The 27,526-nt window shown below is 60.2% G+C and overlaps 2 protein-coding genes across 7 annotated transcripts; both read right to left on the bottom strand.

Moving 5' to 3' along the window:
• Window positions 1–613: 613 nt before the first annotated feature.
• On the bottom strand, window positions 614–9,639 carry RCCD1 (RCC1 domain containing 1). 5 transcript variants are annotated; one of them, XM_036415566.2, is made up of 8 exons: window positions 9,323–9,587; window positions 8,043–8,311; window positions 7,189–7,594; window positions 6,996–7,117; window positions 5,381–5,479; window positions 2,470–2,640; window positions 2,029–2,058; window positions 860–1,137 (listed from the first exon to the last, which is right to left on the bottom strand). In XM_036415566.2, exons 2-8 carry the CDS (start codon window positions 8,224–8,226, stop codon window positions 986–988), a joined length of 1,164 nt encoding a protein of 387 aa, XP_036271459.1. In that variant the 5' UTR covers window positions 8,227–8,311; window positions 9,323–9,587; the 3' UTR covers window positions 860–985. The 5 variants fall into 5 exon arrangements, with proteins under 5 accessions (XP_045429390.1, XP_036271459.1, XP_045429392.1 ...); XM_045573436.1 differs by lacking the exon at window positions 2,470–2,640 and having other exon boundaries at window positions 9,323–9,609; XM_036415567.2 differs by lacking the exon at window positions 2,029–2,058 and having other exon boundaries at window positions 9,323–9,607.
• Window positions 9,640–9,911: 272 nt separating this feature from the next.
• UNC45A (unc-45 myosin chaperone A) lies at window positions 9,912–27,057 on the bottom strand. Of its 2 annotated transcripts, XM_036415546.2 has the most exons (20): window positions 26,927–27,057; window positions 26,501–26,665; window positions 25,660–25,696; window positions 25,183–25,358; window positions 21,479–21,571; window positions 20,450–20,617; window positions 19,881–20,049; window positions 18,426–18,596; window positions 17,471–17,642; window positions 16,227–16,527; window positions 15,860–15,954; window positions 15,293–15,434; window positions 14,400–14,540; window positions 13,600–13,727; window positions 13,452–13,518; window positions 12,660–12,773; window positions 12,322–12,437; window positions 10,875–10,992; window positions 10,613–10,768; window positions 9,912–10,489 (listed from the first exon to the last, which is right to left on the bottom strand). In XM_036415546.2, the coding sequence occupies exons 1-20, from the start codon at window positions 26,930–26,932 to the stop codon at window positions 10,232–10,234; spliced, it is 2,793 nt and encodes a 930-aa protein (XP_036271439.1). In that variant the 5' UTR covers window positions 26,933–27,057; the 3' UTR covers window positions 9,912–10,231. The 2 variants fall into 2 exon arrangements, with proteins under 2 accessions (XP_036271439.1, XP_036271440.1); XM_036415547.2 differs by lacking the exon at window positions 13,452–13,518 and having other exon boundaries at window positions 13,600–13,743.
• Between the last annotated feature and the right edge of the window lie 469 nt (window positions 27,058–27,526).

The following is a 27,526-nucleotide window of genomic DNA, read 5'->3' on the forward strand; positions in this document are numbered from 1 at the left end:
ACTGAGGCACACTCCGCAGTCGGAGGCCAGATGCTGCTGAATAAAAATATGAGACACAGGAGCACACACACACGGAATGAATGCATTTACCTCGAGTCCAAGATCAGACGCATTGCACGGGATTGTACAGGGCGCACACAGGGGGCACATTCTCATAAAAGCAGACGCCTGGCAAGGAGAAGACCCAGTGGGTCCAGTCCTGGCGCTGCCGAAAGCCACCCGGGGGGGGGGGGGGGACAGAGGACGGTGACACGGGATTCCAGGTTCTGATTTCACGTTGGTTTGTTTGTTTTTTGTTTTTATAAATTGAAGAAGACACAAATAGAAGCATATACTGTGTTCATGGATAGGAAGAATTAACATTGCGTTTTTAAAAAATATATATTTTATTGATTTTGTACAGAGAGGAAGAGAAGGGATACAGAGTTAGAAACATCGATGAGAGAGAATCACTGATCAGCTGCCTCCTGCACACCCCGCACTGGGGATGTGCCCACAACGAAGGCACATGCCCTTGACCGGAATCGAACCTGGGACCCCTCAGTCCGCAGGCCGACGCTCTATCCACTGAGCCACACTGGTTTCGGCACATGTTTGTTTTTAGCATGTTTTTATTGCTTTCACAGTGGACGTGAGAGACAGAAACATCCAGGATGAGAATCGTGGATCGGCTGCCCCCTGCACGCCCCCCACTGGGGATGGAGTTCACAGCTTGGGCACATTCCCAGCGGGAATGGAACCGTCACCTCCTGGTTCACGCCGGCCGGCCTGGTCTCAGGGCCTTGGTGCTGGCCTGGGCCCCGTGTCCAAAGCTCTCCGGTGATTCCAAGCCGAGGACCACGCTGAGAACTGGTCGGAGGGGAAGCCGGGGAAAGCCGAGCTGGGCGAGGCGGAGGCGGAGGCGGGGCCGGGCGGGGCCTCCCAGGCGTGGGCCCTGACCTGCCCTGCTGCCCACTCGCGTGACGTCGCGCCCGTGTCTGCGGCGTCAGCTCCTCCCCGGCTCCACCGCGCGCACGTAGGTGTTCCAGGGCCCGCAGCTCACCGCCGTGACCCGGAGCTGCTCGCGCACAAAGCACTGCACCCGGCGGGGCCGGTCCCGGCTGGCCGTGTCCCCGTGGCCCAGCTGTCCGTACTTGCCTGCGGGAGACGGGACCCGTGGCCGGCCGCTCCGAGGGCCTTCCCCGGGCTGCCCCCCGCTGGCAGGGAACCCGCCCGGGGTGGGCCCCAGCCGGCTCCCGCGCCCTCCGCCGAGGGTCCAGGAGGCCGGCCTCCGGCCAGCTGCCTCCCGGGCCCCCGGGGGCTCCGAGCCCGGTGCCAGGCCACAAGGTGTTCCCTAAGACAAACGGCCCTCCAGAAAGGCAGACGGGGCCCCGGCCGGTGCGGCTCAGTGGGTAGAGCATCAGCCCGCGGACTGAAGCGCCCCGGGTTCCGTTCCGGTCAGGCTTCTCCCCGGCTCGGACCCCGGTTGGGGCTCGTGCGGGAGGCAACCAATCAACATGTTTCTTTCACATCGATGTTTCTCTCTGTCTTTCCCTCTCTCTAAAAATCAATGGGAAAAAGTCTATATCCTATAGAATAAAAACCTAATACATATGCAAATCTACCAAATGGTGGAACGACTGGTTGCTGTGACGTGCGCAGACCACCAGGGGGCAGACACTGAAGACAGTGTCCTCCCACATGGGGAGCACCGCCCACCAGAAGCCAGGCTCACGGCCGGCCAGAGCAGCAGCAGCAGCAGCAGCAGCAGCAGCGTAAGGAGTGAGGGGTCCTGGGCTGCAAGAGGGCCCAGGCCAGGCTGAGGGGACGCCCCCCCCCCCCCAGAGCACTAACTTCATGCAGCCGGCCTCTGGTATATACATAAACAGGAAACACTTGGGAAGAAGGAAAAGCAAGGCCGATGGGAAGCAGACAGCGTCTGAGCCTGTTCCAGAGACGGCTCCTCGGCCGGGCCTGCCCCCCGCCCCCGGCTCCCCGGCCCGGCTCCCCGCCCCTCGGCGTAAGGTCGCCGCGGCCGAGCGGACTTACCCCAGCCCCAGGTGTAGAGCTCCCCGGTCCCTGCAATGGGAAGGGGGGGCGGTCACCGTGCTGCCTGGCTCCGTGGCTGCCAACCGGCCGGCCCGCAGCCTGAGCCCACAACGCCCATCGGGGACGGACAGAGCACCTCTCTGCACAGGCTCGGCTCTTTCTAACCAGCCAACCCCCTCGGCTGGCCAAGGACCTGCCCGAGACGGTCGCCCCCACGCCTCCCGCGGCCTGCCCCTCCCAGCTCCTGAGCCCAGGCCTCTCGCAGCCGGACGGGGCGGGCGCTGACCAGAGGCCGCCAGCCCAGCCTCCAGAGACCCCCGGGGCAGCTCCTCTGCACGTCGGACGGTAAGACGGACGGAGGTCTCTTAGGGGACACCAGCCCCCGCAGCCACCAGACGGAGACGGGGCGGGCTGACACCTGCACCGCCCTCGGGCACTCACGCGTCACCACGGCCGTGTGCCGGGACCCGCAGCTGGCGGCGGCCGCGTCGGCGCCCAGGGGCAGGTCCAGGAGGGCCGGGAAGGGCTGCACGGCGATGAAGGGGGCGGCGGCTGCGTCCTCAGGCCCCGCTGGCCCCTTCAGCCCAGCACCGTCTTCCTTCAGCGCAGGGGCTTGAAGAGGGGAGAGCGAGGAGGGTCGCGAGGGCTGACGCCGGGTCTAACGCGCCCCCAGGAAGAGCTGCCGTGCGTGGGGCGTGGGCATGGGCGTCGGCCTCGCTGCGCGCCCTCCCCTGAGGGACTCGGTCCCCTGTGTCCTGGGCCCCCAGGACGTCACGTGTCCCTTCCGAGCACCGTAAGCTCTCAGGCCAGCCTGTGGCCAGGAGCCGGGAAGGACGGAGACCTGTGGGAGCCAGGAGCTGAGACTCCCCGGCCGGGTAGGGTAGCTCAGCTGGTTCGACTCTCAGAGCATCGTCCCAAACGCCAAGGTTAGCGGGTTTGTTCCCTGGCCGAGACAGCGCATACACAAGAATCCACCAATGGGGAAGAGAAACCAAGATGGCGGCGTAGGTAGGCACCTAATCTGCTGTCTCGCACAACAGTTTCAAAACGACAACCAAAAGGCAGAGCAGACATCATCCAGAACCACAGGAAGGCCGGCTGAGTGGGAATTCTACAGCTAGAAGGAAAGAGGAAAGCTCACGGAGAGTCAGAGGAGCCGCAAAGGACTGAGGTACAGAGACATGGAGGCTCATATGAGGGGAGTCTGGACTGTCAGTAGAGAGAAAGGCACATGGAGACTCGGAGACTCGGGGAAGCCGTGGTGGGCAGGGGTCAGGAAGCGCATGCACGCAGAAGTGAGTGCAGAGAAGACTGACTGCTGAGTTTGCCTCTAGCTCTCTCTAGCGAGAGGGAGTTGGAAGCTCCTGATTGCACTGAACCCCAGTTCTGACTGCACTGAACCCGTTCCGGGCGAGCCTGGGGGAATCTGGACTGTCAGGCGGAAACTCAGGAGAGCCACAGACGGCACAGGTCCAGAGGCACGGGTGCAAGGGCAGGGCTGATGGGAAGCCAAGGCTGTCTGCTCAGCCCTGAGACTCCGCCCCACCCAAGCTGAGCACAGAGGCTTTTGCAATTTTGCAAGTCTGGTCCTATAAGGCTGTCTCCAACACAGAAGGTCTCCCGGCGTAGACACAGCCGATGCACATAGACATTGACCTAGAGGTCAATTCCTCCCAGTGATACCAACAACAATCAAGGCTTAACTACACCAAGGCTGTACACACAGACCACAAAGGGCTGCACCAAGAGTGTCCACCTCGCCGAAACAGGTTTGGCTCAGTGGTAGAGCGTCAGTCTGCGGACTGAAGGGTCCCGGGTTTGATTCCGGTCAAGGGCATGTACCTTGGTTGCGGGCACATCCCTGGTAGGGGGTATGCAGGAGGCAGCTGGTCAATGTTTCTCTCTTATCAATGTTTCTAGCTCTCTATCTCTCTCTCCCTTCCTTTCTGTAAAAAATCAATAAAATATATATATATTTTTTAAAAAGGGTGTCCACCTCAGGTGACTGGGGAGGCTGGCCCACTGGGCCATAGAGGACACCTAGCCACCCTACCAACTCAGGGAAGCAGCACAAATGCAGAGACAAAGTAACATATCACAAACGAAAGAAATGGAGGAAAATAAACGACTGGATATAGAATTCAAAACCACAGTTATAAGGTTTTTCAATAATTTCCTAGAAAAGGCCAATAAATTTAGTGAGACCCTCAAGGATATGAAAAAGGATCAACTAGAAATTAAACATACACTGACTGAAATAAAAAATATTATACAGAGACCCAACAGCAAACTAGAGGAACACAAGAATCGAGTCAAAGATTTGAAATACAAAGAAGCAAAAACACTCAACCAGAAAAGAAAAAAGAAAAAGTTGAAGATAGTGTAAGAAGCCTCTGGGATGGGACAACTTCAAGGGTACCAACATCCGAATTATGGGGGTGCCAGAAGAAGAGAAAGAGCAAGATACTAAAAACCTATTTGAAGAAATAATGACTGAAAACTTCCCCCACCGGGTGAAAGAAATAGACTTACAAATCTAGGAAGCGCACAAAACCCCAAACAAAAGGAATCCAAAGAGGACCACACCAAGACACCTCGTAATTGAAATGCCAAGAGCAAAAGACAAAGAGAATCTTACAAGCAGCAAGCCAAAAACAGTTAATTACCTACAAGGGAACACCCATACGATTGTCAGCTGATTTCTCAACAAGCGAGCCCAAAAATCAAGTGAATTAAAAATCTGAGGAACAGAATAAGCTGGTGAATATAATAAAACCAGGGGCATATAAAGGGAGTGGACTGATAATTCTCGGGGGGAAAGGGGTGTGGGGGTGCAGGAAGAGACTGGACAAAAATCGCACAACTATGCATGAGGACAGTGGGGGAGGTAGGGGCAGAGGGTGCAGTGGGAACCGAGTGGAGGGGAGCTATGGGGGAAAAAGAGGAACTATTGTAATAATCTGAACAATAAAGATTTATTAAATTTAAAAAAAAAACACCAACCAATGGGGGAAAAAAAAAAAAAAGAATCAGCCAATAGCCCAGCTAGTGTGACTCATGATTGAGCATCCAGCTATGAACGGTTCAATTCCCGATCAGGGCACATACCCAGGTTGTGGGCTTGATTCCCAGTAGGGGGCATGTGGGAGGCAGCCGACCAATGATGATTCTCTCATTGGTGTTTCTATCTCTCCCTCTCCCTTCCTCTGAAATCAATAAAAACTTATTTTTTTAAAAAGAATCAATCAACAAATGCATAAATAAACAGAACAAAACGATCGTTTCTCTCCTCCTTCCTCTCCTCTAAAATCAATCAATCAATCATTAAAAAAAAATAATAGCTGAGACTCACCTTCCCCTGCATCTGTCTGTCCGTCCTCCGCCAGGCCCCTGGCGGGCAGGGCCAGCTGCCCCGACTCGTTCCAGCCCCAGACGTAGATGTCGCCCGTCTCTGAGGGAGAAAGGGGGCCCGTTAGACAGGCTGTGGATCCCTCCGCCTCCTCAGCCCCTCGCATCTCTCCACACCCCCCCGCTCCACTCCACTAGCTCTCTGGGGACGACTGAGGCCAGCCCTGCCCCAGTCAGCAGCCCAGGACCCGCAGTGTCTATCTTTTTTTATTGGAAATTTTTTTTTATTTTATTAATTTACAGAGAAACAGCCATGATGAGAATCATGGATCAGCTGCCTCCTGCACGCCCCCTACTGGGGATCGAGCCCGCAACAAGGGCATGTGCCCTTGGCCGGAATCGAACCTGGGACCCTTCAGTCCCCAGGCCAACACTCTATCCATTAGGGTACTGGTTGGCAAACTCATTCGTCCACAGAGCCAAATAGCAACAGCACAACGATTGAAATTTCTTTGGAGAGCCACATTTTTAAAATGTAAAGGTCTTCTAACTCCACTTCTTCAAAATAGACTCGCCCCAGGCTGTGGTATTCTGTGGAAAAGCCGCACTCAAGGGGCCAAAGAGCCGCAGGTGGCTCGAGAGCCGCAGTTTGCCGACCACGGCTCTAGGGCAACAGCTTGTCTTAACAGGGTCCCTTCCCCTAAAGTGCCTGCAGGTGACACTTTTATTTTTTGTTGGTTTTTGTTGTTGTTGTTAATCCTCACCTCCATTGGTTTTTATCTTTATTGTTGTTGTTAATCTTCACCCAAGGATATTTTTCCATTTAATTTTTTTTTAATTACTGCTTTTTTTTTTTTTTTTCCCCCCAGAGAGGAAGGGAGAAGGACAGAGAGCTAGAAACATCGATGAGAAAAAAATCACTGATCGGCTGCCTCCTGCACACCCCACACCGGGATGGAGTTCGGTAGGTGCCGGGACAGGGGAATCTAATCTAATCACGACCTCCTGGTTCACAGGTTGGCGCTCAACCACTGAGCCACACCAGCCGGGCACCCTGAGGGGGCGTTTCAGAAAGACGGCCCCAGCTGGAGGCGGACGGACAGGGTGGTGACACCCCGACAGAAGCCGGAAGTGGGAGCAGGCGACGGCGGTGGCCGAGGAGCTCAGTACGAGAGGCTTTGGGGTCATTAATGACCGAGCCGACTGACGTGGGGTGAGCTGGCAGGGAGGATGGCTGGGCCCCCCAAAACCTGGGAGAGGAGGACGCAGGATGAGCCTGCAAGGAGGACTGGCCAGGCCCCCCAAAACCTGGGAGAGGAGGATGTGGGATGAGCTTGCAAGGAGCACTGGTTGGTCCCCAAAAAAACCTGGGAGAGAAGGACGTGGGATGAGCCTGCAAGGAGGACTGGCTGGGCCCCCCAAAACCTGGGAGAGGAGGATGTGGGATGGGCTGGCAGGGAGGACTAGCTAGGGCCCCCAAAAAACCTGGGAGAGGAGGGGGTGGGATGAGCCTGCGAGGAGCACTGGCTGGGCCCCCCAAAACCTGGGAGAGGAGGACGTGGGATGAGTTGGCAGGGAGAAGGCGAGGCCCCCCAAGCCCCCAGCGCCCCGTCACTCACCGCCCACACACACGGAGTGCCAGCCGCCCGCGGCCACCGCGGCCACGCGCAGGCCCTGCAGCGCCTCCAGCAGCCGCGGCGCGGGCTCCGCCTCCAGCGTCCCGTGGCCCAGCTGCCCGTGCCTGCGCGAGGGGCCCGTCAGCGCCGCCGCACCCGGGGCCCCGCGCCGCCCGCCCCGCCCGCGGCCACTCACCTGCCGCCGCCCCAGGACAGCACCTGGCCCGCCGCGTCCAGCAGCAGCGCGTGCTCCGCGCCCAGCGCCAGCCGCCGCGCCCGCAGCGCCGGGCACAGGGGCCGGCAGAGCGGCGGCCGCGGGCTCAGGTGGGCGCGCGCGCCCGGCAGCAGCGGCAGCGGCCCGGCCCGGGTCTCACAGGCCGCCCCGTCGTCTTCCCGCCCGGCCTCCTCCGGCCCCGCGGGCCGGGCCCACAGGGGCTCCCCGCGCAGCGCCGCGCCGGGCGCCCAGGCCTGCAGCTCGGCCCCGGGCCCGGGTCCCCCCGGCCCGTCGCGCAGCACCGCGCGCAGCGTCTCCGAGGCCCACGCGTCCCGGCAGCCGTCCGCCGCGCCCCGCGCCGAGCCCGACAGCAGCAGCCGGCCCGCACCTGAGGGAAGGGCGGGCTGAGGAGGCGGGGACACGTGCGGGGGCGGGGCCTGGAGGGAGGGGCTGGGTCTGGAGGGGAGCGGATTGGCTGAACTGGGCCGACGTCACGCCCGGGCGGGTAAGGAGGCGGAGACACGTGCAGGGGCGGGGCCTGGAGGGGAGCAGGAGGCGGGCCCTAGGGTGCAGGGCCAGGTTGGAGGGGCGGGGCCGAGAGAGGAGCGGATTGGACAGGAGGCGGGGACACATAACGGGGGCGGGGCCTGGAGGAGAGCAGGTGAGCAGGAGAGCAGGAGGCGGGGAACGTAGAGGGGCGGGGCCTTGAAGGGAGCGGGTTGGACAGGAGGCGGGGACACATAGCGGGGGCGGGGCCTGACTGCGGAGTGGGCAGGGCCGAATTTGGAGTGGGCGTGGCCGGGAGGGGCAGACCCGGAAAGGGACGGGGTGCTCACTGCTCACGATGGCGGTGTAGCTCCAGGCGGCGCTTAGGCTGCCGATGTCGCAGATGTCGGTGCCCGCGTCCGGCACGCGCAGCGGCTCGGGGCTGAGCACCTGGCGCCCGCGGCCCGAGCCCAGCGCCTGCCCGAAGCCGCAGAAACCGAAGCCGAACCAGGACCCTGGGCGCTCCTCGGCCATGCCCGCGGGCGCGCTCTGCTGGCCGCCACCCGGTTGGGCAGGCGCCAGGACTGGAACCTCGTTCGCAGGCGGCCCTTGGCTGAACCTGTGAAAGGGGAGAGTACCACCCCCCTGACCACAGAGCGAGACGGCGGCCATTCCACACGTCCGCGGAGCCGAGCCTCGGCTCAGGTCCCACCAGGCTCAGGAGGACTCAGCTGCGTGGAGTGGGGCCATGTCCCTGTCCTCCCTTTTGGCTCAAGCAAGCTCAGCGTCCCACAAAGTGGGCCCACGGGCTTTAAGCGCCCTCTTCCTCGGGCCTTGGACGAGAATCTGAGCTGTAAGCCACAGGGAGACAGTCAGCCCTCCTCTCCTCCCTCCCCCCTCAATCCCGGGTTCACATGTTCGCTTCTGCAGCTGGCAGGGCCTGTGTCCTCAGCTATGCTTAAGCTCTCTGGGCTCAATTCCGTTTCTTTGGTTTGGCAAAGGCGGAGGTGGGGGAGGGGGGGATATTTGTAACCCTTTTGTGGACTGGGTGCAAATAAAGGGTTCGAGGGCTGCCACAACCATTCCATCCAGTCCGTCGAATAGATTGAAATGACCGGGTGCTTGTAGGGTTTCCAGGGACCTCTATAAGCACATTCTCAACTGCACCCCATCTAGTCTTTTATTCATTCCGCACCCATGTATTGATCTTTTTACTCTGGCCCGAGAGGGACGGCTGTCTGTCCCAAGGAGCCCACACATCGGTGGAGAAGACAGGCATCCAGGGTTTACAGCAGCACCCCGCTTTTCCCGTGCAGCGTGATCAGAACTTTGGGGTCGGATCCTGGGTCTCCCCTGAGACCAAAGCTCCTAGCCTCGGACCTGGGTCCCTAACTCCTTCCGGGTCCACCCCGGCGCACGGGATGACTGATCTTGACCCGGTGCCCTCCATCCCCTCAGGCAGCCCCCCCGGGGGGCAGAATGCAGGGCGGGGGGCGGGAGGCACCCAGGAAGGGGTCACCTGCCCAGGGCCTGCGGACCGCGCAGGGGGTGCAGCTAGGAAAGCCCGCGCCGTGCGAGGCGCCCATTGACTGTCGCACGGCTGTGACGTCAGCGCCCGGGCGGTGCTCACCTCGGTGCCTGCGGTCGGTCGCAAGCTGCTAAGTGGGCGAACCTCCGGTGGGCGTGGGTCCCGGCCGCCGCGGGGCACAGACTAGAAGCCCAGGGGGCTCCCTAAGGACCGGAGATGAAAGAGTGGCGAGCAGCGACCCGAGGGAGGGAGCACCCCACCGCCCAGGCTCCCTCACGCCGTCTGGACTGCTGCCCGACCGGAAGCAGCTGCAGTAGGCGGGCGCCTCCGCCGCCAAACCTCCCATTGGCTCCGAGATTTGTCATCTATCCCGATGAGCCAATGAGCTTCGGATGGGCGTGGCCCGCCGGCCCAGGGGCGGGAGGAACAGCCCGGGGACACGCCCACCCGAGCCCCAGCACTGAGTGTGGCCGCTGAGTCTGTAACCCGGGAGTCTGTACCCATTCCTTTGTTTATTGGTTCGATTCCAGGCTTAGCCCCTGAGCCTCCAACGGGATTACGCAGCGACCCACTGGCCCGGGATGGGGAATCCATGGGGTTCCTTGGCAGAGTGGCTCCCACGGGGGGCACTGGGCCCACCAGCTCCTGCTCCAGAGCCGGACTCGCAGCCGGCCTTCCTCCAGGCACACGCTTGAGTTCCACACGCTTTTATTTGGGGCGGGCAGTCCTGCTAGCGGCTCGGTGATGCTCGCTGCCTGTGAGGATGTGCCGCTGGCTGTGGGAGCCCTGGCTGGGTGAGCAGTGCCCCGTCTGTGCCAGTGTCTGTGGTGGCAGGAAAGCCCTCTGCATGAGGCCGGAGGTAGTGCTGGTGCAGCAGGGCTGTGGAGTGTGGCCCCTGACTTAGGACAGAGGGCTTCAGAGGGCAGCCCAGCCCCCCTGGCCACAGCTGCTGTGCTGGTCCCCTGGCTGCTGGTCCCCTGGGCTGCGAAGCGCGGTGGTGCCCACAGCCCCTCACTCCCCGTCCTGGTTGGGCTTGATGAGCCCGTATTCCACGGCTTTCCCCAGGCACGCCGCGGCCGCCTTGGAGACGGGGCCCTCGGCGCCCTTGGCCAGCACGGACAGGATCTCCAGCACCTCGCTCTCCATCAGGGCGCCGGCCGCCTCCCGCGAGGCCTCCACCATGTTGAGCACCACCACGGCGCCCCGGTGCTGCAGCTCCTGGCTGGGGCTCAGGAGCAGGGCCTGCAGGATCTCCAGCCAGTGCGTGGTCTGCGGGGGGACAGTCGGGTGAGCTCCGAGCCACAGGCAGAGCCCGGCAGGGGGCACAGCCACCCACCGATGCCGAGCCGGGGCCGAGCCCGCCCCCCCTCGCCCTCCAGGAGAGGCACTGACCACCAGGGGGATGCGGCTGCACAGGGAGGGCCGCAGGGAGGTGAGCATGGCCAGGCCCCCGGCCGCCGCCCGTCGCAGCAGCTCGTCCTCCTCCCCGCTGTACAGCACCAGCAGCTTCAGGCGGTCGTTGCCCTCGGCCTCGAAGAGATCCTGCACCTGCGGCCAGAAGAGGGCGGGGGGGGGGGGGGGGCGATGCCCGCTCAGCACGGCCCGTCTGCACCCCTCCCTGCCCCCGGGCCGGCCGGCCGGGGGCGCGCCTCACCTCCTTGCTCATGGCCAGGTTGCACATGCATTCCGTGGCCGCGCGGCGAATCAGCTCGTGGTCCTCAAACATGTAGCCCTCGATCATGGGCACGGCCTTCTCCTTCAGGATCTTCTGCCTGCGGGGCCGAGGGCGGGCGGGTTGGGGTGTCCCCATGCCATCCGGACCCCGGGCTTCCCGGGGCCGTGTCCACGGGCCCTCCGGCACCAGGTGTGAACGGCAGTGGCTTCCAACCGTCTCACCAGGCCTGGGAGCTCACGTGGGACCGTGGGAAAGGCTCTGGATGAGGAATTCAGGGCCAAGGGTGGGGGTGATGGCGCTGCTGGCACGGACCTGGAGCCCTAGCCCGGACTTGGCCCTCGGGCTGTCTGACCTCAGCCTCCCCACGCCCCCTGCTGGTGTGACTGGCATGACTACTTTGCGGAAGAGAAAGCCAAGGCTGTGGAGCGAGCTGGGCGTAAGTAATAACAGCTAATACGCATCTGCCGGGCACATCGCTGGGAGCCAGGCACCTTCGCGTTAAGAGCTTTTAGATGTTCTTTCTCATTGGATTCTTTTCACCACGATTCGACGAGGCAGGTACTACAACCATCCCGCTTCACAGAGGGGAAACCGAGGCATGGGGTGATGAAGTAACTTGGGTGAGGTTACACGCCAGTAACCAGAGAAACCAGGATTCGAACCCAGGCAGTTGACTCTGGAGCCTGCAGTTATGGCCAATACCCTTTTTTTTTTTCTTCTTCTTTTCATTAATCCTCACCCAAAGATACCTTTCCATTGATTTTTGTGTGTGTGTGTGTGTGTGTGTGTGTGTGTGTGTGTTTTTAAAGAGAGTGGAAAGGAGAGGGAGAGACACAGAGAGAAACATCGATGTAAAAGAGACACATCGTTGCTTGCCTCCCACATGTGCCCTGACTGGGGCCGGGGAACAAGCCTGCAACTGAGGTACATGCCCTTGATCGGAATCGAACCCGGGACCCTCCGGGCTGCAGGCTGACACTCCATCCGCTGAGCCCTACGGGCCAGTCCATGGCTGAGAACCCAGACCTCATGGAACTATCCCCTCGGCGGCATGAAGAGGGCTCTCACATATACAAGCACAAAGACTGCTTTCCAGCCCTAATCGGTGTGGCTCAGTGGAGAGAGCGTCGGCCTGCAGACTGAAAGGTCCCAGGTTTGATTCCGGTCAAGGGCATGTACCTTGGTTGCGGGCACATCCCCAGTAGAGGGCGTGCAGGAGGCAGCAGATCAATGTTTTTCTCATTGAGGTTTCTAACCCTCTCTCCCCCTTCCTCTCTGTAAAAAAACAAAACAAAAAACAAACCAATAAAATGACAAAAAAAGACTGCTTTCCAGACGGCAAGGTGCTCCCGGGGGGGGGGGGGGGGGGGGGTAACCTGCGCCCTGAAGCCCGCCCAGGCCGCACCCCGAGGAGGAGCCCCCTTACCGCAGCCTCTCGCTGATCCCCGCCAGGTTGGTGAGAGCCATGAGCGCCTCGAAGTTCTGCAGGCCTGAGCAGTTGAGGTGCAGCAAGGATACGAGGGGCCGGACCACCTCATAGACCTGCGACGTGGCCCCTGCTGTCAGGGCTTCCGGCCCAGCCCCCGCCAGCCCACGGACACACACACACACACACACACACACACACACACACACACCAGCAGCAGGCCGCCCGCCCCGTCCCACTTCCTGTGGGTCCCGAGGAGGAGCCGCCAGCGCGGGTCAGAGGCCGCCAGGGCCCAGCGAGGGGGGGGGCGGGGGCCGGGCCGGGAGGAGGACACGCACCCGCTCTCCAGGGAAGGTCATCTCGGGGTTGGAGGTGATGGTGAGCTTGGCGAGGGCCTGGGCCGCCTTCGTCTGCCCCACGTCCGTGCCCTCCAGGGCCAGCGGGAGCAGAGCCTGCGGGGACAGGCCCTCGGGGGTCACGGCGAGCCCGGGCGCGAGGCCCACGCTGCCAGGCCCCGAGGCCCCGACTGCGCGCCTCACTGTTCTCCCCGCCCCCTCCCCACGCTGCACCCCACCAAGGCTTGCCGATCACGGGGCTCAGACCCTCGTCCATCGCCTCTGAGGTCCCATTAGGCCACCCAGGCACTTCCTGAAACACCATGTAAGGGCTGGACATGGCTGGGCCGGGCAGGGGGCTAAGGAGGTCCAGGACACACAGGGAAAAGCTAACTCAGCATCTTCACAGGAGACCCAGCCCTTTAGCATCACCCACTCAACAGCAGGGCCTTCCTCCCCACCCACCCCAGTTTATAATGCTCTTTTTTTTTAATTTCTGAGAAAAAGGGAGAGAGGGAGAGAGAGAGAAAGAAACATCAATGATGAGAGAATCACTGATCGGCTGCCTCCTGCACGCCCCCTGCTGGGGACCGAGCCCGCAACCCGGGCATGTGCCCTTGATGGGAATCAAACCCGGGACCCTTCAGTCTGCAGGCCGACGCTCTGCCCACTGAGCCGGGCTGGCCAGGGCCCATTATAATGCTTTTTGCTCCACATCTGACACTGACCAGGAGTCAGGCTTTGCAGGGGAGACCCTGGAGGGAGGGAGGGAGGGAGGGAGGGCGGACGGCTCACCTTGCCCCCGCCCTGGGCCACCACCGTGCCTCGGTCCTCCGCCTCCTCCACCAGAGCTAGGAAGACCCTGCGGGAGAAGGCGGCGGTGGGGGGCGGGCTCAGGGGAGGGGCGGCCCCGGGCCCTGCCCCCTCGGACGGCGCGGCTCACCTGGACAGCAGCTCCCGGCAGGAGCTGGTCATCACGGGGCTCTCCGTCTTCACCATGCACGTCATGGCGGACACCACGCCCGCGGCCAGCAGCTTCTTCACCCGGGCCCGCACGAAGCTCGGCTTGTCCTGGGGAGGGAGGCGGCTTAGCAAGGGGCTCGGCTCAGGCGAAACCGGTGTGGCTCAGTGGATAGAGCAGCGGCCTGCGGACTGAAGGGTCCCAGGTTCCATTCCGGTCAAGGGCATGTGCCTTGGTTGCGGGCCCATCCCCAGTGGGGGGTGTGCAGGAGGCAGCTGATGGATGTTTCTCTCTCATCGATGTTTTTTTGTTTGTTTTGTTTTGCTTTTAATATATATTTTATTGATTTTTTACAGAGAGGAAGGGAGAGAGATAGAGAGCCAGAAACGTCAATGAGAGAGAAACATTGAATAGCCGCCTCCTGCACACCCACAACCAGGGATGTGCCCGCAACCAACGTACATGCCCTTGACCGGAATCGAACCTGGGACCTTTCAGTCCGCAGACCGATACTCTACCACTGAGTCAAACCGGTTTCAGCTCTCATCGATGTTTCTAACTCTCTATCCTCTCCCTTCCTCTCTGTGAAAAATCACTAAAGTGTATTAAAAGAGAACAAAAGGGGGTGGGCTCATTAGCCAGGGAGAGGGGACCCCCTCACAGCACGGATGGACGGACATGCTAACAAAGGGGAGAAACCCCCTAAGGTGAGGCTGGTCTGCTGTGGGTGCCCCGGGCCACGGTCCCGGGAAGCGCCTCCCCCCGGCTCCTCCCGGCCTCACCTTGGGGTGCTGCTCGGGCACGTGCTGCTTGGCGTACTTGGCCAGCTCCACCATCTTGGGGTCGGGCTCCTCGTAGTCGTAGCTGTTGGTGCAGTTCACCAGCGCCGAGGCCACGGCGAAGAGCACCGAGCGCTCCTCGGACTGCGGGGGGAATGGGAGAGGGGGGGAGACCGCGCTGACACCAGTGCCGCCCGCGCCCAGGACCCCAGCTCGGCCCCTGGCTGCACCGCATGGCACCAGCATGAATGTGGGGACGTGCCCAGGCCCAGCCTGGCTCGAGAGTGGGAGCTCCAGCACGTGACCCCAACTCCTCTGGAGTGTTCATCATTTCCACACCGTGGGGCGGCCAGTATGTCCATGCCACACAGTGGGACCACCCCGGACGCCACACAGTGGGACCACCCCGGACACCACACAGTGGGACCACCCCAGACGCCACACAGTGGGACCACTACAGACGCCTCACAGTGGGACCACCCCGGACGCCACACAGTGGGACCACTACAGACGCCTCACAGTGGGACCACTACAGACGCCTCACAGTGGGACCACTACAGACGCCTCACAGTGGGACCACTCCGGGCGCCACACAGTGGGACCACTCCGGGCGCCACACAGTGGGACCACTCCGGGCGCCACACAGTGGGACCACTCCGGGCGCCACGCAGTGGGACCGCTCCGGACGCCACGCAGTGGGACCACTCCGGGCGCCAAGCAGTGGGACCACCCCAAACATCACGCAGTGTGACCACGCAGTGTGACCACCCCGGACGCCACACAGTGGGACCACCCCGGACGCCACGCAGTGGGACCGCTCCAGACACCAGCCCTCCCTCCCGGGGCCACGAGCGCTGGGAGGCCTGCTGGCGCCCGGTGACCAGGAGCCGGGCTACCTGGCTGAGCTGGAACAGAGCCTTCAGGGCCGCCTTGTCCTCCACGAACTCCTCCTTGACGTCGGCGTCGAAGGTGAGGTAGGCCAGGCCCTCCACGGCCCAGCGCCGTGTGCCCGCGTCGATCTGGTCGTTGCACAGCCACCTGGGGGGGGACGGGCCAGGCCGGGAACAGCCGTCAGACAACCGGGATGGGAGGGAGGGGACGCCAGAGGCTGGGCACCTGCTCAAGACAGGAAGCAGCCGAAACCGGTGTGGCTCAGTGGTAGAGCGTCGGCCTGCGGACTGAAAGGTCCGGGTTCGATTCCGGTCAAGGGCATGTACCTTGGCTGCGGGCACATCCCCAGTAGGGGGTGTGCAAGAGGCAGCTGATCGATGATTCTCTCTCATCGATGTTTCTAACTCTCTATTCCTCTCTCTTCCTCTCTGTAAAAAATCAATAAAATATATTAAAAAAAAAAAAAAAAAAAAGACAGGAACCAGCTCACAGGGCAAAACCAGGGGGAGTCCCCGGGGGAGACCCCACCCCCTCCCAGGGCCCCTCCTGAGGGCAGGCCGAGAGCCACTCACTTGCGACACTGCTTGGCCAGCTTGAGGGTGGAGCCTTCGGCAAACTGCTTCATGCTGAAGTCCGTCCCTCCGGCCGAGCCGAGCTTGCAGAGCCCCTGGGGAGAGAGGCGAGGGCCGGTGGGCCTCGGGGGACGGAGGCAGAGCTGGGCAGCTGCACCCCCGGGGTGGGCCGGCCCTGGCCCCTGCCAGGCTCTCGGAGGCCATGCCCCCCGCCAGGCCGCCCCCTGGGGCATCTGGCAGCAGGAGGTGAGACTGGGTGGCCACAGGACACACACCCTGCAGATCCCCTAGCGGGAGCTGGGGCTGCACCCGGAGACGCCAGCGGGGGGCCGGGGGGAGGGAACCCTGCCCGGTGGCCCCGCCTCACCACCAGCGCCCGGATGCGGATGCTGTCCTTGTCGCTGCGCTTGTACAGGTCCTTGAGCAGCGAGACGCCGTTGGCCGTGATGAAGGAGGCGCGCTTGGCCTTGCCGGCCGCGTGGATCAGCGCCTCCACGGCCACCAGCTGCTCCTCCTCCCGCTCCGAGGCGCACAGGGCGATCACGCTCTCCATCACGCCGCCCAGCTCCAGCGCCCGGTTGCCCGCGTCGCAGGGGCCCTGCAGGAGGCAGCTCACCGTCTGGATGGCCCGCAGCTTCCCGGCCAGCCCGTGGTCCTCGAACCAGCTCCTGCGGGCACAGGGGCGGCCGTCACACCGGGCCCCGCACAGGGACCCCCCCTCCCTCCCGCCGGGGCTGGGACCATGGCCATTTCCCGCCTTCTGCCCACGCCGCCTGCCTGTCCCCTGTGCCCAGTGAGATCTGAAACTGCCCCTCTTTCTTTCTTTTCTTTTTTTTTCTTTAATATATATTTTATTGATTTTTTTTTTTTTTTTTTACAGAGAGGAAGGGAGAGAGACAGAGAGCTAGGAACATCGATTCAGCTGCCTCCTGCACAACCCCTACCAGGGATGTGCCCGCAACCAAGGCAAATGCCCCTTGATCGGAATCAAACCTGGGACCCTTCAGTCTGCAGGCCGACGCTTTATCTACTGAGCCAATCTGGCTAGGGCCAAATATATTTTTCTTAATTATTAAAAAAAAGAGAGAGAGAGCCAAAACCGGTTTGGCTCAGTGGATAGAGCGTCGGTCTGCAGACTGAAAGGTCCCGGGTTCGATTCCGGTCAAGGGCACGTACCTTGGTTGCGGGCACATCGCCAGTGGGGGGTGTGCAGGAGGCAGCTGGTCGATGTATCTCTCTCATTGACGTTTCTAACTCTCTATCTCTCTCAATTCCTCTCTGTGTAAAATCAATAAAATATATTAAAAAAAAAAAAGAGAGAGAGAAAGAGAGAGAGAGAGAGGAGAGAACTGGCATGTGGCACTGCTGTGTTCAGAGAGACACAGCGAGTGCCCAGTGAACGCTGAGTCTGGGCGTGAGGCGGCCTCACAGAGATCTGAGAGAGAGGGCCCCCGTGGGGACAGGCGTGGGCCTGGACACGTGGCCACTGTGGGGCCTCCCCAAGCCGCTGCCCGAGTGGAAAGCCTTTCATTGCCCCCCATCCCTCTCCCACCCCCGGGAGCTGGGGCCGGCGCCTCGCCCGCCCGCCCGCTCACCCGCCCGCTCGCTCACCTGATGTAGTTCTCGCACAGGCGGTGGAAGTTCTCTCTCTCGGCGTCGCACTTGAGGTCGTCGAAGAGCTTGCTGAGCAGGATGGAGGCGCTCATGCGGCTGTTGGCGGTCACCGCGAGCTCCCCGGCCGGCTCCTGCAGGGCGCCCCCCACCGCCAGGATCTTCTTCAGACCTGAGAAGCCACCCCGTGTATTTTATTTTATTTTTTTTTAAATATATTTTATTGATTTTTATACAGAGAGGAAGGGAGAGGGATAGAGAGCTAGAAACATCGATGAGAGAGAATCTTCGATCAGCTGCCTCCTGCACATCCCCTACTGGGGATGTGCCCGCAGCCAAGGTACATGCCCCCGACCGGAATCGAACCTGGGACCTTTCAGTCCGCAGGCAGACGCTCTAGCCACTGAGCCAAACCAGTTTCGGCTAAAATGTATGTATATTAAAAGTTATTAATATATATTATATATATATGTATTTAAAAAATAAAAACTGAAGGGAAAAATGGCAATCACAGCCTTAGCTGGTTGGCTCAGTGGAGAGAGCGTTGGCCTGCAAACTGAAGGGTCCTGGGTTAGGGTCCTGGGTTCGATTCCCGGTCAGGGCACAGGCCTGGGTTGCAGGCTCCATCCCCAGTGTGGGGCGTGCAGGAGGCAGCCGCTCCATGGTTCTCTCTCATCATTGCTGCTTCTCTCTCTCACTCCCTCTCCCCTCCTCCCCCAGTACAGAAGCAATACTCGCTCCCTGAACAGCCTTCAGACACAGAGAGCGGATCCCGCCTCCCGGAAACCGGCTGGCGGACCTGCCCGGGGTGCGTGCGTGGGCACAGCGCCAGCTGGAGGGTCTGCCTCACAGGCCTCGGGCTGTGCTCGGGGCAGACCCGGGACTGGCGCGGCCCCTCCAGGCGAAGAGGCCCCGGGGGCTCGGTCCCGGCTCTCTCTGAAGCAGCGCCGCCTACCTTGGTCGATGACCCAGAGGGCCAGGCTGTTGTCGGGGTCCTTGGGAGACTTGCGGGGCACGACCTTGATGAGCAGGCCCAGCGCGTGGTCCCGGCCCTGTGCCGAGACGCCCGCCTCGGCCAGCAGCTCCAGCAGGCTGCCGATGAGCACCTTCAGCTCCCGGCCGGGGTCTGCCAGCGAGAAGACGAGGTTACCCGGAGGCCCAGCCCTGAGTGACCTCTGAGCTTTCCCAAGAGGCCAGAGACAGAGAGCAAGGGGGCCCGGCCGGCGTGGCTCAGGGGTCGAGCATCGACCTGTGAACCAGGAGGTCAGGGTTCGATTCCCGGTCAGGGCACAGGCCCGGGTGGTGGGCTCCATCCCCAGTGTGGGGCGTGCAGGAGGCAGCCAATCCATGATGCTCTCTCATCACTGATGTCTCTCTCTCTCTCTCTCTCTCTCTCTCACTCTCCCTTCTTCTCTGAAATCAATAAAAATATCTTTTAAAAAATTGCCAGAGCCGAAACCGGTTTGGCTCAGTGGATAGAGCATCGGCCTGCGGACTAAAAGGTCCCAGGTTGATTCCGGTCAAGGGCATATACCTTGGTTGCAGGAACATCCCCGGTAGGGGATGTGCAAGAGGCGGCTGGTTGATGTTTCTCTCTCATCGACGTTTCTGGCTCTCTATCCCTCTCCCTTCCTCTGTGTAAAAAATCAATAAAATATATTTTTAAAAAAAAATTGCCGGCTGAAACCGGTTTTGCTCAATGGATAGAGCGTCGGCTTGGGGACTGAAGGGTCCCGGGTTCGATTCTGGTCAAGGGCATGTACCTTGGTTGCGAGCACGTCCCCAGTAGGGGGTGTGCACGAGGCAGCTGATCAATGACTCTCATCGATGTTTCTAACTCTGTATCTCTCTCCCTTCCTCTCTGTACAAAATCAATAAATATATTAAAAAAAAAAAAAATAGCCGGAAAAAAAAATAGCCAAAACCGGTTTGGCTCAGTGGATAGAGCGTCGGCCTGCGGACTGAAGGGTCCCGGGTTCGATTCCGGTCAAGGGCATGTACCTTGGTTGCGGGCACATCCCCAGTGGGCGGTGTGCAGGAGGCAGCTTATGGATGATTCTCTCTCATTGATGTTTCTAACTCTCTATCCCTCTCTCTTCCTCTCTGTAAAAAAAAAATCAATAAAATATATTTAAAATAAAATTAAATTAAATTTAAAAAGAGGGAGGGGACCCCATCCTGCTTCCCCGCCAGCCCCGGCTGCTCGGGACGTGGAGGGAAACAGCCACCAGGCCACTTCCCAGAAGGCCTGGCGGCCCAGCCCCGGCCCCCCATGCCCAACCCCGGCCCCCCATGCCCAACCCCGGCCCCCCATGCCCAGCCCCGGCCCCCCATGCCCAGCCCCGGCCCCCCATGCCCAACCCCGGCCCCCCATGCCCAACCCCGGCGGCCACGGCCCGCCTGCACTCACCCACGATGATGGCGCCCTCTTTGCCGCGGAAGCCCTTCTTGACGCCTTCCTTGAGGGCGTCAAACATCACCTGCAGCAGGTGGCAGGCGGCCAGCGACACGGCCTGGCTCTCTGCGCCCAGGACGGAGACCACCCGCCACGTCCCCAGCACGCTCAGCGTAGCCACTGTCTGCGGAGAGAGCACAGCGCAGCGGCTGAGGGTCCGCCCCGGCCCCGGGGGCCGGCCTCCCCGCCCGGCCTGTCCCCCCACCGCGACGCGCCTGCGCCGAGAGGCGGCTGAGGGACAGGCCCCTGCGATCTGGTCTCGGCGGGTGGCTGTGCCCTTTCCCGGCCCGCATTATATTGGCTTTTTTGGAGCTGTGTTGTATTCTCCTCTCCTCTGATGGCTCTCCGTGTACTCTGTCTCAAGCGGTCTTTGGAGTACGACGAGGAGGGGAAAGCAGGATGGACAGATGGAGGGACGGATGGAGGGACGGAGGGACGGATGGAGGGACGCACTGATGGATGGAGGGACGGATGGAGGGACGCACGGACGGAGGGCGGGCTGTCGGCAGACCCCCCCCACGTACCCGCGACTGGTGCTCGGAGCAGATGCCGACCAGCGTGCGCAGCGCGGCCAGCATGAGGTCGGCCTCGCCCGTGTCCAGCAGGCGCTGCAGCAGCGGCACGCCGTTGCTCCGGAAGATCTTCTCGGCCCCCGCCTCCTCGCGGGCCAGCACCACCAGGTTCTGGGAGGCCTGCGGGGGAGGGGCGCGCGGGGACACGGACTCAGCGCGGGGACACACACACATGCACGCACACACACACACATACACGCACACATACACGCACGCACGCACACACACATACACACACGCACACACACGCACACATACACGCACGCACGCACAGATACACGCACGCACGCACACATACACGCACGCGCGCGCACACACACGCACACACACATACACGCACGCACGCACACATACACGCACGCACATACACACACGCATGCATGCACGCATACACACACGCATGCACACACGCACGCACACATACACACACACACGCACACACGCACACATACACGCACGCACGCGCACACACGCGCGCGCACACACACGCGCACGCAAACAGGACTGGGCAGGCAGAGGCCCGCACTCCGGCCCGGATGTGACCTCAACCAACCTCAGTGCAGCTCTTTGGTTTGTTCTTTTCTCTGAATTTTTAAAATATTTTTTCATTGATTTCAGAGAGGAAGGGAGAGGGAGAGAGAGAGAGAGAAACATCAATGATGAGAGAGCATCACTGATATACTGCCTCTTGCACGCCCCTCACTTAGGATTGAGCCCAAAACCTGGGCATGTGCCCTGACCGGGAATCGAACCGTGACGTCCTGGTTCATAGGTTGACGCTCAGCCACGGAGCCACACTGGCCGGGCCCTTTTTTGTAAGCAGGGGAAGAGCCTGCTCTCGGGGCTGGTAGGTAGAGAACGTGGGTCCCGAGCCCCTGGCAGGAACGAGGGCCCGGGGGCTTCTGGGAGGAGCCCAGCACTCAGGGCACTCAGCAGGCTAGCCCCCCGGAAGTCCAGCTCGCCCTCGGCCCGGGCCCTCACCTTCTGCTTCTTCTCGGTGCCCTTCTCCTGGGGGTCCAGCAGGATCTGAAACATCTGCTCCACCTTGGCGTCCGTGGAGGACATGTACCGCACCTGCGACAGCGACAGGCGTGGGCCATCGCCACTGTGGGCCAGAGACAGACAGACAGACACACACACACACACAGAGACACTCACACAGAGAGAAACACACAGACACACACAGAGGGACACACACACACTCACACAGAGAAACACTCACACAGAGAGAAACACACACACACACACACAGAGACACTCACACAGAGAGAAACACACACACACACACACACAGAGAAACACACACACACACACAGAAACACTCACACAGAGATAAACACACAGACACACACAGAGACACACACACACTCACACAGAGAAACACTCACACAGAGAGAAACACACACACACACAGAGACACTCACACAGAGAGAAACACACAGACACACACAGAGAGAAACACACACACATACACAGAAACACTCACACAGAGATAAACACACACACACACAGAGACACTCACACAGAGAAACACACAGACACACACAGAGAGAAACACTCACACACACACACAGAAACACTCACACAGAGATAAACACACAGACACACACAGAGACACACACACACTCACACAGAGAAACACTCACACAGAGAGAAACACACACACACACAGACACACACACACACTCACACAGAGAAACACACACACACACACAGAAACACTCACACAGAGAGAAACACACAGACACACACAGACACACACACTCACACAGAGAAACACTCACACAGAGAAACACACACACACACACACTCACACAGAGAGAAACACACAGACACACACACACACACACACACTCACACAGAGAGACACTCACACAGAGAAACACACAGACACACACAGAGACACACACACACTCACACAGAGAAACACACACGCACACACAAACACACACACAGAGAGAGACACTCACACAGGGAGAAACACACAGACAGACACAGAGACACACACACACTCACACACACACACACACACACACACACACACACACACGCACGGCCCCTCCCGGGCCTGGCTCCCGCCGGGGGAGGCCAGGCGAGGTGCCCGGTTCGGGCTGGCACCCCGCTCCCGCTCCGGCTCCGGCTCCGGCTCCTGCTCCCGCGGGCAGGAAGGGACTCGCCTGGCAGCTTCTCCCCCTCTCCCCTCGGCCACTTTCCTCCTGAGCGGCTTCTGCTTGGGCACCGTGCGGAGGGCAGTGCCACTCCGAGGAGGCATCCTCTCAGACAGGGCCCACCCCGCCCAGCGGCGCCATCTCTGCTGGGAGCCAGCAGGTGGTGAGGGCAGAGCGTCCTCCTTTGGAGTTTTTTTTGTTTTTTTTTAAATAATCTGAACAGCCCTGACGGGTGTGGCTCAGTGGATAGAGCGTCAGCCTGCGGACTGAAGGGTCCCAGGTTCGATTCCAGTCAAGGGCATGGACCTTGGTTGCGGGCACATCCCCAGTGGGGAGGAGGCACTGATGGATGTTTCTAACTCTCTATGCCTCTCCATCCTCTCTGTGAAAAATCAATAAAATATATTTTATAAAATAAAATAACCTGAACGGCTGGGACCGGTTTGGCTCAGTGGATAGAGCGTCGCCCTGCGGACTGAGGGGTCCCAGGTTCGATTCTGGTCAAGGGCATGTACCTTGGTTGCAGGCACATACCCAGTGGGGGGTGTGCAAGAGGCAGCTGATCGATGATTCTCTCTCATCATTGTTTCTAACTCTCTATCCCTCTCCCTCCTCTGTGTGAAAAATCAATAAAATATATTTTATAAAATAAAATAATCTAAACGATCAAGATCACCCCAGGCCTCTCCCTCCCCACGGTCCTGGCTCCCTGCCCTCTGGCACCCACAGCAAACATGACTCATCAGTCACAGCACCCGCTCCCGCCCGGCCCAGGCGCTCCCTGATCCTGCTCTACACAGGGCTCTGTGTAACATTTTGATGTGTATTTTTCTTTTAATATATTTTATTGATTTTTCTTACAGAGAGGAAGGGAGAGAGATAGAGAGCTAGAAACGTCGATGAGAGAGAAACATCGACCAGCTGCCTCTTACACACCCCCTACCGGGGATGTGCCCGCAACCAATGTACGTGCCCTTGACCGGAATCGAACCTGGGACCTTTCAGTCTGCAGACCAACGCTCTACCACTGAGCCAAACCGGTTCCAGCATATTTTATTGATTTTTTACAGAGAGAAAGGGAGAGAGAGAGAAAAACATCAATGAGAGTCATTGATCAGCTGCCTCTTGCACGCCCCCTGCTGGGGATGTGCCCGCAACCAAGGTACACGCCTTTTTCCAGAATCGAACCCGGGACTCTTCAGTCCACAGGCAGACGCTCTACCTACTGAGCCACACCGGTTTCGGCTTGACATGTATTTTTAAAGTCATTTTTCTCCCTACTTAAATACCCAAGTGTACGTGCAGAAAAAATGTGGCATGTTCTTGGGTGTGTATGTGGGAAAAACAGTTTGACACAAATGACATCATCCTGTGTGATTGCATGTTTTTTTTCTTTCCATTTAAGCGTCAGCCTTCCATGTCTACGCATGTGGATACACCTACTCTCTGCTCTCGGTAATTGCCGGGTAGGACGCCGCCCAGCGAAGTCAGCCATCCCCCTACCGCCGGGCATTTAGGCGAGCTCCAGGTTTCCACTGAGACCGACGAGGCTGCCATAAACACACACGCCAGCTCGTGTACACGGGGAAGGCGATAGGTGCAACAGGTAAACACACCGGAGCACGGCGCCTGCTTATTTACTGTTTTAAGAGAGATGCGGAGCCGAAGCCAGTGTGGTACAGTGGTTAGGGCGTCAGCCTTCGGACTGAAGGGTCCTAGGTTCAATTCCGGTCAAGGGCATGTACCTTGGTTGCGGGCCCATCCCCAGTGGGGGGGGTGCAGGAGGCAGCTGATCGATGTTTCTCTCTCATTGATGTTTCTGACTCTCTATCGCTCTCCCTTCCTCTCTGGAACAATCAATTAAATATATTTTTTTAAATAAAAATAAAAATAAGTAGTGCCAGACAGACCGACAAGAAGTCAGCCGGTATTTTATGTTATTTTTTTTTAATATGGTTTTTTTGTTTGTTTGTTTTTTACAGGGAGGGATAGAGAGTTAGAAACATCAATTAGCTGCTTCCTGCAAACTCCCTACTGGGGATGTGCCCGCAACCAAGCTATTGTACATGCCCTTGACCGGAATCCAACCCGGGACCTTTCAGTCTACAGGCTGATGATGCTCTATCCACTGAGCCACAATGGTTTTGGCCCTTGCCTTTAAATATATTTTTTATTTATTTTGTACAGAGAGGAAGAGAGAGAGTTAGAAACATCGATGAGAGAGAATCATCGATCAGCTGCCTCTTGCACACCCCCTACTGGGGATGTGCCCTCAACCACCGTACATGCCCTTGACCAGAATCGAACCCGGGACCCTTCAGTCCCCAAGCCGACGCTCTAAGGCCCTTGCCTTTATTTTAGTTTGCATTTCCCTACCCGCTGGCGAGGCTGAGCATCGTTCTGTAAGCTGGCGTGCTGTCCCTCGACTGTGCAGAACTATTTCCTTCCGCCCCTGACCCACACCCCTTCACCGGGATCCCTCCGCCCCCGTGCTCCCCACGCCCCTCCCTCACGCACCTTCTCCTGGATCTGGCCCGCCAGGCTGCGCAGGGCCTCCTGGAACGCTCTGTTCCTGGGCTCCAGGCTCACGCAGCGCTGCAGGTCCAGGGCGGCCTGGTCCAGGCGGCCCAGCTTCTCCAGGGCCTGGCTCCGCCGGAACAGCGCCTTGACGTCCCCGCCGTCCTCGGCGATGGCTGAGCACAAACGGGAGCCCGGTCAGCGCCAGGGAGGCCCCCGTCTCCAGGCGGGAGCAGGAGGGACAGGTCTCGAGGGCCAGAGGAAGGTGGCGGGGGGACGCGTGGGGGGGCTCAGCACTCCAGCCTCAGAGAAGGTGAGGGTAGCTGCAGAAAAGGAAAGGCCCGAGGAAGTGGGACAGAAGGCAGGTGCGCTTCAGGGGGGGCAGAGAGGAGAAGGTGATGGTGCAGTGGTCCCAGGGCCTGGCCCGCCACCGAAGCCCCACGGCCCCCTCCACACACACAGGGCACGTGTCTCTACCTTTGGAGGCCTCGGTTTCTGCTTTGCTGTAATCCTCCTGCAAAAGGAAAAAAAAACAAGAGCATCAGCCGAAACCGGTGTGGCTCAGTGGATAGAGCGTCCGTCTGCGGATTCAAGGGTCGCAGGTTCGATTTCAGTCAAGAGCATGGACCTTGGTTGAAGGCACATCCCCAGTAGGGCGTGTGCAAGAGGCAGCTGATCGATGATTCTCTCTCATCGATGTTTCTAACTCTCTATCTCTCTCCCTTCTTCTCTGTAAAAAATCAATAAGCCAAAACCGGTGTGGCTCAGTGAATAGAGCATCGGCCTGCGGACTCAAGGGTCCCGGGTTCGATTCCGGTTGGGGGCATGTATCTTGGTTGCGGCGCATCCCCAGTAGGGGGTGTGCAGGAGGCAGCAGATCGATGTTTCTCTCTCATCGATGTTTCTAGCTCTCTATCCCTTACCCTTCCTCTCTGTAAAAAATCAATAAAATATATATATTTTTTAAAAGACATCCCACACGCTGAGACCGGTTTGGCTCAATGGATAGAGCGTCGGCTTGGGGACTGAAGGGTCCCGGGTTCGATTCCGGTCAAGGGCATGTACCTTGGTTGCGGGCACATCCCCAGTAGGGGGTGTGCAAGAGGCAGCTGATCGATGACTCTCTCTCATCGATGTTTCTAGCTCTCTATCCCTTACCCTTCCTCTCTGTACAAAATCAATAAAATATATTTAAAAAGGACATCCCACAGGTGAATGTCCAGTCAGGACTCCCTCGCAGCGGCGAGATATGCAAGGCGGACAGGCAGGCCCCGGGGGGAAGAGCAGAGAGAGTGGGGGGGAAAGGGGGCTCCCTCACCAGCTTAAGGTGGCAGGCGGCCCGGTTCCGGTGCAGAATGGCCTGGTCCTGGGCCGTCGCAGTCCCCAGGTCCAGGGCCTGGGTGTAGGCCGCCAGGGCGCCCTCGTAGTCCCCGCATTTGAACAGCTCGTTGCCCTCCTTCCGCAGCTGCTCCACGGAGCTGGCCTGCGGAGGGGGGCGGTGCAAAGGTCGGCGTGGGGCGTGGGCTTGGGGTTTGGGGGGGGTCGGGGACCATCCCCCCGCTCCCCATGGAGGGCCAAGACAGGGGAGAAGGGGGGCGGCCGGGAGTGGTCCGAGCAGGTGCGAAGGGGTGCAGGCGCGGGGGATGGGCACACTCACCCTCACCACCACCCCCCAGGACGGTGGCCGGGTTTGGGGGGGTCCCCGGGACGGTGGCCGGGGTTGGGGAGTCCCAGGACCACTCACCGTCATCGCTGAGGGCTCCCCGGGGGCGCGCGCCGTCTCGCGGACTCTGAGGCGGGCGGAGTCCAGGCTCCGAATCCGCTGAGGGGACCACGCCCTCGTGACGTCAGAGGCGACGTCGTGCGCGCGCGCGCCGGGAGGAAAGGGGCGGGGCGCCCGGCCGGCTCCGCATGCGCAGAGGAGCCGGGGGCGCGCCTCGGCTGTTCCCACAGAGACCTGCAGGGGGCGCGCGTGGGAACACCCGGAGAAAGATGCTCAGCGGCCCTGGTTCGGGACCCGGCCCCGACCGAGGTCAGCGTGCAGGAGGTCCGCGGTCACCAAGGTCACGAGCAGCAGCCTGTGGAGGCCCGTGGGAGAGGAGACAGTGCCGGGAGGCTGGCTCTCGCTAGGGCAGCCACTGGCCAGGCGAGAGGTGCGAGTTCGGAGGAATCTGGCCCCTCCCCGGATTAAATGCAGAAGCTGTCAACACTAATTCAGGGGCTCACAGGTGCCCTGCAGCCATCCACGGGAAGATTCAGGATTGCAACCCCCGGCTATCATGTGTGTAATATCCTTGACCCTCGCCCCCACAATGTATGCATGGCTCCTGTTACCTGCTTTCCG

Source organism: Pipistrellus kuhlii, unplaced genomic scaffold (genome assembly GCF_014108245.1).
Source record: "Pipistrellus kuhlii isolate mPipKuh1 unplaced genomic scaffold, mPipKuh1.p scaffold_m20_p_50, whole genome shotgun sequence".
Lineage (NCBI taxonomy): Eukaryota > Metazoa > Chordata > Mammalia > Chiroptera > Vespertilionidae > Pipistrellus > Pipistrellus kuhlii.